The 14,116-nt window shown below is 37.6% G+C and overlaps 1 protein-coding gene across 4 annotated transcripts in view; it reads left to right on the forward strand.

Moving 5' to 3' along the window:
- Positions 1 to 14,116, forward strand: part of zgc:158464 (uncharacterized protein LOC791139 homolog) — a 143,897-nt gene that overhangs the window by 96,437 nt on the left and 33,344 nt on the right. For 2 of the 4 annotated variants that reach the window (XR_010895462.1, XM_067389567.1), the window contains exon 4: positions 11,844 to 11,987. The exons of the other annotated variants lie outside the window; for them this stretch is intronic. Coding sequence is in view for 1 of the 2 variants with exons in the window: in XM_067389567.1 (XP_067245668.1) it covers positions 11,844 to 11,987 (144 nt within the window). In the remaining variant the exon portion in view is untranslated. The remainder of the gene's footprint in view (positions 1 to 11,843; positions 11,988 to 14,116) is intronic. 4 annotated transcript variants of the gene reach the window in all.

The raw sequence follows: 14,116 nt of genomic DNA on the forward strand, positions 1-14,116 counted from the left end.
CACTGTTCCTACTTCATGATTCTGAGATGGTTTTTACATCTTCAGATGAACCATATATATGTGTGTACATATATATTACAGCTGTTGATTTAACATGTTAATTTAATTAATTAGTTATGGGGGAAAAAGCAACGCGCTAAAATTATTAACAGATTTAACACATCCACCCCGCAACAGACCTCGTTTGATATTGTGTTCGTTACTCGTGTGATAATGTTCGTTACTCGTGTGATATTGTGTTCGTTACAATATCACACGAGTAACGAACACAATATCACACGAGTAACGAACGCAATATCACACGAGTAACGAACACAATATCACACGAGTAACGAACACAATATCACACAAGTAACGAACACAATATCACACGAGTAACGAACACAATATCACACGAGTAACGAACACAATATCACACGAGTAACGAACACAATATCACACGAGTAACGAACACAATATCACACGAGTAACGAACACAATATCACACGAGTAACGAACACAATATCACACGAGTAACGAACACAATATCACACGAGTAACGAACACAATATCACACGAGTAACAAGCACAATATCACACGAGTAACGAACGCAATATCACACGAGTAACGAACGCAATATCACACAAGTAACGAACACAATATCACACGAGTAACGAACACAATATCACACAAGTAACGAACACAATATCACACGAGTAACGAACACAATATCACACGAGTAACGAACACAATATCACACGAGTAACGAACACAATATCACACGAGTAACGAACACAATATCACACGAGTAACGAACACAATATCACACGAGTAACGAACACAATATCACACGAGTAACGAACACAATATCACACGAGTAACGAACACAATATCACACGAGTAACAAGCACAATATCACACGAGTAACGAACACAATATCACACGAGTAACGAACACAATATCACACGAGTAACGAACACAATATCACACGAGTAACGAACACAATATCACACGAGTAACGAACACAATATCACACGAGTAACGAACACAATATCACACGAGTAACGGATGTAATATCACACGAGTAACAAACACAATATCACACGAGTAACGAGCACAATATCACATGAGTAACAAGCACAATATCACACGAGTAACGAACACAATATCACACGAGTAACAAACACAATATCACACGAGTAACGAACACAATATCACACGAGTAACGGATGTAATATCACACGAGTAACAAACACAATATCACATGAGTAACGAGCACAATATCACACGAGTAACGAGCACAATATCACATGAGTAACAAGCACAATATCACACGAGTAACGAACACAATATCACACGAGTAACAAACACAATATCACACGAGTAACAAACACAATATCACACGAGTAACGAACACAATATCACACGAGTAACAAAACAATATCACATGAGTAACAAACACAATATCACACGAGTAACGAACACAATATCACACGAGTAACGAACACAATATCACACGAGTAACGAACACAATATCACACGAGTAACAAACACAATATCACACGAGTAACAAACACAATATCACACGAGTAACAAACACAATATCACACGAGTAACGGATGTAATATCACACGAGTAACAAACACAATATCACACGAGTAACGAACACAATATCACACGAGTAACGAACACAATATCACACGAGTAACAAGCACAATATCACACGAGTAACAAAACAATATCACATGAGTAACAAGCACAATATCACATGAGTAACGAACACAATATCACACGAGTAACGAACACAATATCACACGAGTAACGAACACAATATCACACGAGTAACGAACACAATATCACACGAGTAACGGATGTAATATCACACGAGTAACAAACACAATATCACATGAGTAACGAGCACAATATCACACGAGTAACGAGCACAATATCACATGAGTAACAAGCACAATATCACACGAGTAACGAACACAATATCACACGAGTAACAAACACAATATCACACGAGTAACAAACACAATATCACACGAGTAACGAACACAATATCACATGAGTAACAAGCACAATATCACACGAGTAACGAACACAATATCACACGAGTAACGAACACAATATCACACGAGTAACGAGCACAATATCACATGAGTAACAAGCACAATATCACACGAGTAACGAACACAATATCACACGAGTAACGAACACAATATCACACGAGTAACGAACGCAATATCACACGAGTAACGAGCACAATATCACATGAGTAACGAGCACAATATCACATGAGTAACAAGCACAATATCACACGAGTAACGAACACAATATCACACGAGTAACGAACGCAATATCACATGAGTAACAAGCACAATATCACACGAGTAACGAACACAATATCACACGAGTAACGAACACAATATCACACGAGTAACAAGCACAATATCACATGAGTAACGAGCACAATATCACATGAGTAACAAGCACAATATCACATGAGTAACAAGCACAATATCACACGAGTAACGAACACAATATCACACGAGTAACGAACACAATATCACACGAGTAACGAACGCAATATCACACGAGTAACAAGCACAATATCACATGAGTAACGAGCACAATATCACATGAGTAACAAGCACAATATCACATGAGTAACAAGCACAATATCACACGAGTAACGAACACAATATCACACGAGTAACGAACACAATATCACACGAGTAACGAACACAATATCACACGAGTAACGAACACAATATCACACGAGTAACAAGCACAATATCACATGAGTAACAAGCACAATATCACATGAGTAACGAGCACAATATCACACGAGTAACGAGCACAATATCACACGAGTAACGAACACAATATCACACGAGTAACGAACACAATATCACACGAGTAACGAACACAATATCACACGAGTAACAAGCACAATATCACACGAGTAACGAACACAATATCACACGAGTAACGAACACAATATCACACGAGTAACAAGCACAATATCACATGAGTAACGAGCACAATATCACATGAGTAACAAGCACAATATCACATGAGTAACAAGCACAATATCACACGAGTAACGAACACAATATCACACGAGTAACGAACACAATATCACACGAGTAACGAACGCAATATCACACGAGTAACAAGCACAATATCACATGAGTAACGAGCACAATATCACATGAGTAACAAGCACAATATCACATGAGTAACAAGCACAATATCACACGAGTAACGAACACAATATCACACGAGTAACGAACACAATATCACACGAGTAACGAACACAATATCACACGAGTAACGAACGCAATATCACACGAGTAACGAACGCAATATCACACGAGTAACGAACGCAATATCACACGAGTAACGAACACAATATCACACGAGTAACAAGCACAATATCACACGAGTAACGAACACAATATCACATGAGTAACAAGCACAATATCACACGAGTAACGAACACAATATCACACGAGTAACGAACACAATATCACACGAGTAACGAACGCAATATCACACGAGTAACGAGCACAATATCACACGAGTAACGAACACAATATCACACGAGTAACGAACACAATATCACATGAGTAACGAGCACAATATCACATGAGTAACAAGCACAATATCACACGAGTAACGAACGTAATATCACACGAGTAACAAACACAATATCACACGAGTAACGAACGCAATATCACACGAGTAACGAGCACAATATCACACGAGTAACGAGCACAATATCACACGAGTAACGAACACAATATCACACGAGTAACGAACACAATATCACACGAGTAACAAAACAATATCACACGAGTAACGAGCACAATATCACACGAGTAACGAACACAATATCACACGAGTAACGAACACAATATCACATGAGTAACGAACACAATATCACACGAGTAACGAACACAATATCACACGAGTAACGAGCACAATATCACACGAGTAACGAACACAATATCACACGAGTAACGAACACAATATCACACGAGTAACGAACACAATATCACACGAAGAACGAACGCAATATCACACAAGTAATGAACGCAATATCACACGAGTAACAAAACAATATCACATGAGTAACAAGCACAATATCACACGAGTAACGGATGTAATATCACACGAGTAACAAACACAATATCACACGAGTAACAAACACAATATCACACGAGTAACAAGCACAATATCACACGAGTAACAAGCACAATATCACACGAGTAACAAGCACAATATCACACGAGTAACGAACGCAATATCACACGAGTAACAAGCACAATATCACACGAGTAACAAGCACAATATCACACGAGTAACGAACGCAATATCACACGAGTAACAAAACAATATCACATGAGTAACAAGCACAATATCACACGAGTAACGAACGCAATATCACACGAGTAACAAAACAATATCACATGAGTAACAAGCACAATATCACACGAGTAACGAACGCAATATCACACGAGTAACGAACACAATATCACACGAGTAACAAAACAATATCACATGAGTAACAAGCACAATATCACACGAGTAACAAGCACAATATCACACGAGTAACGAACACAATATCACACGAGTAACAAAACAATATCACATGAGTAACAAGCACAATATCACACGAGTAACGAACGCAATATCACACGAGTAACAAAACAATATCACATGAGTAACAAGCACAATATCACACGAGTAACGAACGCAATATCACACGAGTAACGAACACAATATCACACGAGTAACAAAACAATATCACATGAGTAACAAGCACAATATCACACGAGTAACAAGCACAATATCACACGAGTAACGAACACAATATCACACGAGTAAGAAGCACAATATCACACGAGTAACAAGCACAATATCACACGAGTAACGAACGCAATATCACACAAGTAACGAACACAATATCACACGAGTAACGAACACAATATCACACGAGTAAGAAGCACAATATCACACGAGTAACAAGCACAATATCACACGAGTAACGAACGCAATATCACACAAGTAACGAGCACAATATCACACGAGTAACGAACACAATATCACATGAGTAACAAGCACAATATCACATGAGTAACGAACACAATATCACACGAGTAACGAACACAATATCACATGAGTAACGAACACAATATCACACGAGTAACAAGCACAATATCACACGAGTAACGAACACAATATCACACGAGTAACGAACACAATATCACACGAGTAACAAGCACAATATCACACGAGTAACGAACACAATATCACACGAGTAACAAGCACAATATCACACGAGTAACAAGCACAATATCACACGAATAACAAGCACAATATCACACGAGTAACAAGCACAATATCACACGAGTAACAAGCACAATATCACACGAATAACAAGCACAATATCACACGAGTAACAAAACAATATCACACGAGTAACGAACACAATATCACACGAGTAACAAGCACAATATCACACGAGTAACGAACACAATATCACACGAGTAACAAGCACAATATCACACGAGTAACGAACACAATATCACACGAGTAACAAGCACAATATCACACGAGTAACGAACACAATATCACACGAGTAACAAGCACAATATCACACGAGTAACAAGCACAATATCACACGAATAACAAGCACAATATCACACGAGTAACAAGCACAATATCACACGAGTAACAAGCACAATATCACACGAGTAACAAGCACAATATCACACGAATAACAAGCACAATATCACACGAGTAACGAGCACAATATCACACGAGTAACGAACACAATATCACATGAGTAACGAACACAATATCACACGAGTAACAAGCACAATATCACACGAATAACAAGCACAATATCACACGAGTAACGAGCACAATATCACACGAGTAACGAACACAATATCACACGAGTAACGAGCACAATATCACATGAGTAACGAACACAATATCACACGAGTAACAAGCACAATATCACACGAATAACAAGCACAATATCACACGAGTAACGAACGCAATATCACACGAGTAACGAACGCAATATCACATGAGTAACAAACACAATATCACACGAGTAATGAGATATTTAATATTTCCATATTAATAAAAAAAACATTAAAGGTATAGTTCACCCAAAAATTAAAAATCAGTCATCATTTACCCTTATGGCTGTGTTCAAATTCATTTGACTTCATGTGGTTACGTATATAAAGCAATGCACAATACAAGCATAGCGGACCAAAAGCAAACCATCAATATCACCTCCCACCTCTCAGTTTGTTTCATTTAAGCTTTAACGTTTAAAGTTCATTTTGTATGTTTGAATATGCAAAAAATGTATGCAAACTTCTGTTCAACTACTTCCTTAGATAGTCTCGGTTCAGTAAATTTCGAGCACATACAGTACAAGCCAAAATTGGAGCAAAGTGTGAAAACACCCTGAAATGAAGACAAAACATCACCTCCTCCTCCAGAGCTCCTGTTTACCAACACAGTCATTTAGCATGAGGGATTTTGCCAAGGCTGTAAAACGCACTAATCCTCACAATATGCTGCATTACCACAGGGCGAGCGCTTTTCAAAAGACGCCAGCAAATGCTTTCTGGCTTAACGCAAGAAGCGTTACAGCCTCTTAACCGAGTTCACCTTCAGCATGGAAGAGCTGCGATACACAATTCATCTTATCTGAGTGTCAGCGAATGTGTGCGACCTGTGCGAATTCACTTCTCTGCCTTCCTACAGGGGACGAGAGACGAAGCTTCCCTCTCCCAAAACAATTACACGCTAATCTGCAGAGCCGAATGAGAATTAGCTCTTTAATCAGGCTGCTGGCAGGCCTTTACTTCACCCGCCGCGGAGGAAGTTATTATATTAGCTGTCAAAAAGGCTGACCTCACTCTCACTCTCTAGATCGGGACAATTCAGCAAAAAGCCAACGGATAATGGCGGCTCTGTCAGTTGCCATCATATCACGCCGTTGGTGAGCAATGCTCATCGTTCTCAGAAGAGCGTTATTCTGCTGGCTCGAGATTCTCACCTATTATGCATCATCTTTCTTTAGTGTGTAATGCTGTTGTTTGAGCATGAAAAAGGATTCCAGAGTCCCTCCAGTGGGAGTTCTTCTCTATATCAGTGTCAATGTTTCTCCCTGAAACGCCTCCAGTGTAGTCTTGAGTTTTCTTCCAGGAATAAACATGTCAGAATATTCCTCATTTAAATAATTCATGCGCAGAATAAAGGGGCGGGGCCTGGTTGAGTTAGTTAGTAGTGTGTTGAAACTGGCGGTTATGGTAAGGGGCGGGACATTTCCCAAACACCAATCACAACACACTGCTCCAGCCGACCAATCAGAGCACATTATGCTTTTCAGAAGGCGGGGCTTCATAGAGACAGGAACTAAACAGAGCGTTACTGACAGACTGGAAAAAGAGAGGAGCTGCAACAATGGAGAATATGAGGAAAATAATCAACATTCAAGCATGAAAACCTGTTCTAGTAGAGCACAAAAACAACATCAAGCATTATAGGTCCTCTTTAATGTTTATTTCTCTCTCCTAGAAGTTTGTTAAATGATTCCCCTCTGGAGTCAAAGACAAGGGCGAGTTCATAACCGAGAGCTTGAGTCCGTTTATCGTCTCGTAAAACGCACGGCGGCCTGACAGGGCGGTCAACAAGCTGCCAGCTTTATTCTGGATGCGCTGGCAGTTTTGCTCGTTCTCCTGTCAAGCGTTGAGAGCAGCCGATGCCAAATGAATCACAAGTGTGTTTGCTTTGAGTTTCACTGTGCGTTCGCATCCGTCCGGCCTCCGGGAGCGGTTCTGTTTGTGTCTGGTGTTTGTTTTGGATTGTGTGTCGTGCCGAGCTCTGTTTCTGTCAGCGCATCGACAGGGAGAAGATGCACAGAAAGCAAAATGAAGGGATTTGTTCCGTGTTTCATTAATAAAGAGACGCAGCTCAGGGCTTAAGTGACAGCGACGTCTCATTTCTTCCACAACAAACTCCCAGTGCTCACGGACACACTCTGTCGTGTTTTTAATTAACTGGTTCACATACAGAACTGGTCACTGGGAGGAGTCGAGATGCAAAGAAACTGTGGCTAATGTTGCCACGAATTAATAAACGCACAGATGTGCACAGTCATGTCTCTTTCTAATGAAGTTGTAATATAGTCACCATGTCATTACAAGCTATGCTAATAACTAAAGAAGTACCACACAGAACATTGATCTGGAGATGTACAATGTGATTCTTTGCAGTACATTAAACTGTCCTTCAGTGTTGTTTTTGTGTACACATTATAATGGTGCAATATATTTTAATTGATCTTTATCTGTCGATAGGGATGCGTCGATATGAACATTTGGCCCGATACGATAACCGATAATTCTTTATATTTGAAAGCAAATAATTGGCCGATATATTTAAAGCAATTCAAAACCATCATGCAAACAGTGCACATCTGAAGCGTCTCAGCTGAAGGAAATAATCCATTACTTATCGGCTTTAATATATCGGACACATTTTTTTTATTGGGCCAATAAATGAACATAAATCAGCCGATACCGATATTGTGGCCAATATATTGTACATCCCTATCACTGTCGATATAGGATATTTAATTGTGCATGCTCATTTCCTGTATGTTTACATATAGATCATCTTTGTCAGCATTGAACACTCTTTTAAATAATTCTTTAAAAATGCTAATCTATCATTTAATAAGACTGTTAAATGTCTTTAGCAAATCTGTTTTTCATTCTTTACATTCAATTTTACCATTTAAAATGATTGAATTTTTTTGGTGCATGATTTTATAGTTGAAATATTGTATTATATTATTATCAGGACACAAGTCGGCAGCACAACTCTTGAGCAAAATGAGAAAGAAGTGTTGTTTTTTTTTCAAAATTGGTGATTTTCGTTTTTTTTTGCAGAATCTGTTAGTTGAGATCATGAAGAAGCCTTTCCGTGTTTGAGATAGCAGTATTGGTATATTTAAAAGCGTACATTTTGAGGTTGAAATCTGCTTGTTTTTCGGAGATTCTAGCACGCAGTAGGGGCGTGTCATTGTCTGTGTGTATTTCCATACTGGGAAGCGTGGCTACTTATTATGCAGCGCTCTGGCCGGCTCTAGCTGATATCAAAATTCAATGAAGAACTGTGGCCGTTACACCGAAAATGTTTTGAAGTACTTCTTCGACAAGCCGGATGCTTATGAACAAGTGCTCACTGAAAGCGGCATAATAAGACATTACCTCTCTGGAGTCGCGTAACGCGCCGGCGCATTTTGCAGGATTTTTTTCACATTGCAGCAAAACAGACTTAAAATACTCTGTCATTTTTTGTCATAGAGACATAAGTAATATATCAATTGAAACTATAGAATGTCTTCTTTTATTTGTGTACACTCAGAGTAACAACAAAATGTTGTGCTTTTTGAAAAATAAAGAAAACTAACATGATGCGTGATCTCTCGTCTCCCTCTGAACAAAGTCCAATCTGAGTTCTCAGAAAATGAACTCTAACTTAGTGAATACTAATCATAAAAAAATTATACTTGTGTCTGAAAAAATGTTGAAATGTCAGATTTTAAATTGTGCAAGTCAAATCGAAAACAAACCTTCTGTGTTTATGTAATCTGTATGAAAAGAGAGCCATGTCAGAAGTCTGTGATTCAGCTCATTATCCGCTAATGCGGCCACGCCCACGGAGCCAGCGCTATTCAGACGCAAATTCAGTCAATACATGCATTCATCGTCTCAATCGTGTATTTATTGTCTTGAAAAGTGTTTTGAATAGGCATAGTTAGCGATCTCTGGCCTCTGTTAGTCCAGTCAGTTCCTGGATTGCCTATTCTTCTTTAACAGGCTTCTCAGCTGAGAAAATTTCATTTCATGATTATAGTGACCAAAATGATCACGGTTATCACAGAATCCTGTTCAAAAAGTCAATTCACCAAGTTTTATGTAGAAAACCAGCAAATAAAAAATAAAATTAGCATCAATATGTACTTTTTCTTTACATAAACATTAAAATAATAACATTAAAAATGATGGGCAGATTTTAAAGGAGTGTCTTGCAACATGTTATCTACAATGCACAAGTTCAAATAAAGTTTTGACAAAAAAGTCACATATTTCAGCCTCTAAATCATTTTTATAAAAGTCAAAAAAGATAAATTACTGACATTTATAATGCACATTAACCTTTATTATTAATAGTATGCGGTCCATGCAGCTTTACAGGGGGTATGGCTTATCTAAATGAGATGTAAATGAGCCCTATTGTCACTCCCAGCAGGTGAGAACAGGCGAGAACTGCAACTTTAGAGGCGTTTTTCTCCCTATAGAGCTTTCTTGAATGACTACCTTCAAATGGCCACAACTTCTCCAAATATTATCAGATTTCCATGTGTCACACATCGTTGGAAAGCTTGGAGACTACACTTTCAGAATCTGTGAATAACTCAAAATGCCCCAGAACCGACTTGTGTCCCTACTTTCCGTGACTGGTCACATATGGAGTTTTTGTCTTCTGAAAGAAAGAATCGATTCTGAACTGAAACGAGTCGTCAGTAATTCAGTCTCACTTCCTGCTGAATCTATGTAGGTTTGGAACTAATTTGCATAATGTCAGCCTCTGGTGTTCATTGGCTGAACAGTCTCTTTGCCCCGCCCTCAATCACTGTAGTTGAATCTGAGACTGTTCATATCGAGAAGACCAAAGCAAATCCACTTTGATGAGATTGATACGGTAAACCGTTACTGTTTGTATCACTGTGAATCAAGAGCTGAGATTCAGATATGATAATGAGTGTCTGGTTTCTGACCAATCACAGCAGAGCAGCTCTCAGAAAGGCGGGGTTTAGAGAGACCGAGTCCTTGATCGAACCGTTTCAGACACTGAGAGAAAAGAGCTGATGCTGCAGTGGATATTATGAGAACATTGAAGTGATTTTGACCTTGAATGCATGTAAATGTGTTGTAGAGTCCCTTTAAAATAGCATAATAGGGGCACTTTAATAACTTAGTATAACATATTTTGGTTCATGAATATAGCTGTATTAGGGTCCAGACAGATTCATGCTCTCTCTGTTATGATATGGGTCCGCTTCTCTTGTAAACGAGTGGGATGTTCACTAGAATAGATTTGCTGTCACTGGATGGCTGCACTTGGACAAGATTACATCCAGGAAAGCTGCATTAATAGAGAGAGAAAGAGAAAAGTGCATTTGTTTACTCCATTTATTGTCTTTGAATAACACACTAGACAAGATCTGACACGTCTGTAATGAAAGCAGCATATGGAGGAGGTGCTGTGTGTGTGTGTGTGTTCCTAATGACCCATATAATATGGAAAAAATAATAATTTGAATCCCACAAAGACTTCTTAGTGTCTTTACTAGGAGTCGACTCTGTTCACATCACTCTCAGAGCGCTTATCAGTGTTTTATTAGTTAACCCTGTGAAGCCTGACATAATAATCAGAAGAATCTGTTGTTTTAGAAATGAAGTTATTAAACCTTTAGGCAAAATCTTAAAAATAATGCATATATATTGTGTTGAGTATCATATTTGATGCATCAGGCTTTTATGGCTCATATAGTGAGGATATGGAGGAAAAAGTAGGTTTTATAGGGTTGAACGCTCTGCATTGCTGTTTGTTTCCTTCCTGTTTCCTGTTTCCAAGTCTGTGACTGTTTGCCCTGCTGACCTGATCCTGCCTTCACTGACGCTCCTCTCTCCTTTCTCCTGCCCTCCCTTTCTCTATCCCTCTTTCTCTGGTTCTGTCTGGCTCTCTGCAGTAGAGATTAAAGTCATAAAGGATCTGCCGTGGCCTCCTCCGGTTGGGCAGCTCAACACCAGTCCTCCTATAATGGAGGCGGTGGAGGCTCCGTCCTCTCCAGGACTCAACGCCACAGCGTCCGCCTCTGACCAGCACCAGCACGGTGGGTCCATCCCTAACCCGCTCATTTCTCACAGCCCTTCATGAGATCAATAGTTTGCTGATGTCTCCAGTAATCTGAGGTTCAGAAGAGATCTTAATGTCTCGAGCTTTGTATCTCACGTGCAACTTCATACGTCACAATGTGACTTTATTTCTCATAATTGCTGATTTTAAGTGATCTTATAACCATGCTTTTGTTTCTTATTTAAAACTCTCAACATTTTGACAAATGGACTGGCAAGTAAACCTTATTATTTTAGTAGATAAAAATTACCATTATTTATATAATACTTAATGTGTTTATTAAACATGATCATGGAAAACCTGGACATTTTGGAAGGCTTGCGCTCATGTGATCTGTGTGGGTATCAGGGTGCCGCCGTAAAGCTAAAGAATGCTTAACCCTCAGCTTGTGTTCGGGTCATTTTGACCTGGAGAGGATTTTCTTTTTTTCTGAAAATGCTAGTTAACGTTGTCACATTGGACTAAAACTTTACTCACTCGAATTTTGGGAGATTTTTTGTAAACACACACCTTGTTACACTTGTGGTGTTCCAGTACAAAAATGATCGGCCTACAAAAAATTGCTTATAAATCTCTTGTTACTCTTTATTATCACCAAATTGTCAACTTGTTTTCTTTCAATTATCACAGGTTTTGTATTTCTTTTTGGATCTAATTGATGGTAGGCCTCCTATATCTGAGCTCATGCACCTAAATCTTTGACCAAAAAAGCACTATTTGTGGGCAATTTTGGCAATATTGAATAAAAATGTTTAAAATTTATTTGATAAAATTTACTTTTGGTCTAAAAAAAAAATAATAATTCGCTAGAAAATACTCTGCAGAATTATTTTAAAAATACAAACCAGTACTCAGCAACAATTGGAAAAGCCTCAAAATGTCTGAAAAAATAATATAAAAGTATAATATATATATACAGTACAGTCCAAAAGTTTGGAACCACTAAGATTTTTAATGTTTTTAAAAGAAGTTTCATCTGCTCACCAAGGCTACATTTATTTAATTAAAAATACAGTAAAAAACAGTAATATTGTGAAATATTATTACAATTTAAAATAACTGTGTACTATTTAAATATATTTGACAAAGTAATTTATTCCTGTGATCAAAGCTGAATTTTCAGCATCATTACTCCAGTCTTCAGTGTCACATGATCCTTCAGAAATCATTCTAATATGATGATTTGATGCTCAAGAAACATTTATGATTATTTTCAATGTTGAAAACAGTTGTGTACTTTTTTTTTCAGGATTCCTTGATGAATAGAAAGTTCAAAAGAACAGCATTTATCTGAAATACAAAGCTTCTGTAGCATTATACACTACCGTTCAAAAGTTTGGGGTCAATAAGAAGTTTTATTTTTATATTTTTGAAAAGAAATTAAAGAAATTATAAATATATAGTATAAAAATACTTTTATTCAGCAAGGATGCATGAAATCAATCAAAAGTGGCAGTAAAGACGTTTATAATGTTACAAAAGATTAGATTTCAGATAAACACTGTTCTTTTGAACTTTCTATTCATCAAATAATCCTGAAAAAAAATATTGTACACAAATATTTTGTACAATTGTACACATTAAATGTTTCTTGAGCAGCAGATCAGCATATTAGAATGATTTCTGAAGGATCATGTGACACTGAAGACTGGAGTAACGATGCTGAAAATTCAGCTTTGATCACAGGAATAAATTACTTTGTCAAATATATTCAAATAGTACACAGTTATTTTAAATTGTAATAATATTTCACAATATTACTGTTTTTACTGTATTTTTAATTAAATAAATGTAACCTTGGTGAGCAGACAAAACTTCTTTTAAAAACATTAAAAATCTTATTGGTTCCAAACTTTTGGACTGTACTGTATATATATATTATAATTTTATATAATTTTTCCAGACATTTTGAAAACAATATTCAGACACTAGATACAATTTTTGATATATTTTTACTAGTGGGTTCAGGACACTATCGTTCATTCCTGTAAGTGAGGATAGCAAAATAAAGTAAACTGTGACATATTATACCCAACCATTCTTCATACAGTGGACTACCAGTAAAATTGATAAAAATTTGGAACCAAAAATTATTCAGACACTTTG

This window comes from Chanodichthys erythropterus, chromosome 7, assembly GCF_024489055.1.
Source record: "Chanodichthys erythropterus isolate Z2021 chromosome 7, ASM2448905v1, whole genome shotgun sequence".
Classification (NCBI taxonomy): domain Eukaryota; kingdom Metazoa; phylum Chordata; class Actinopteri; order Cypriniformes; family Xenocyprididae; genus Chanodichthys; species Chanodichthys erythropterus.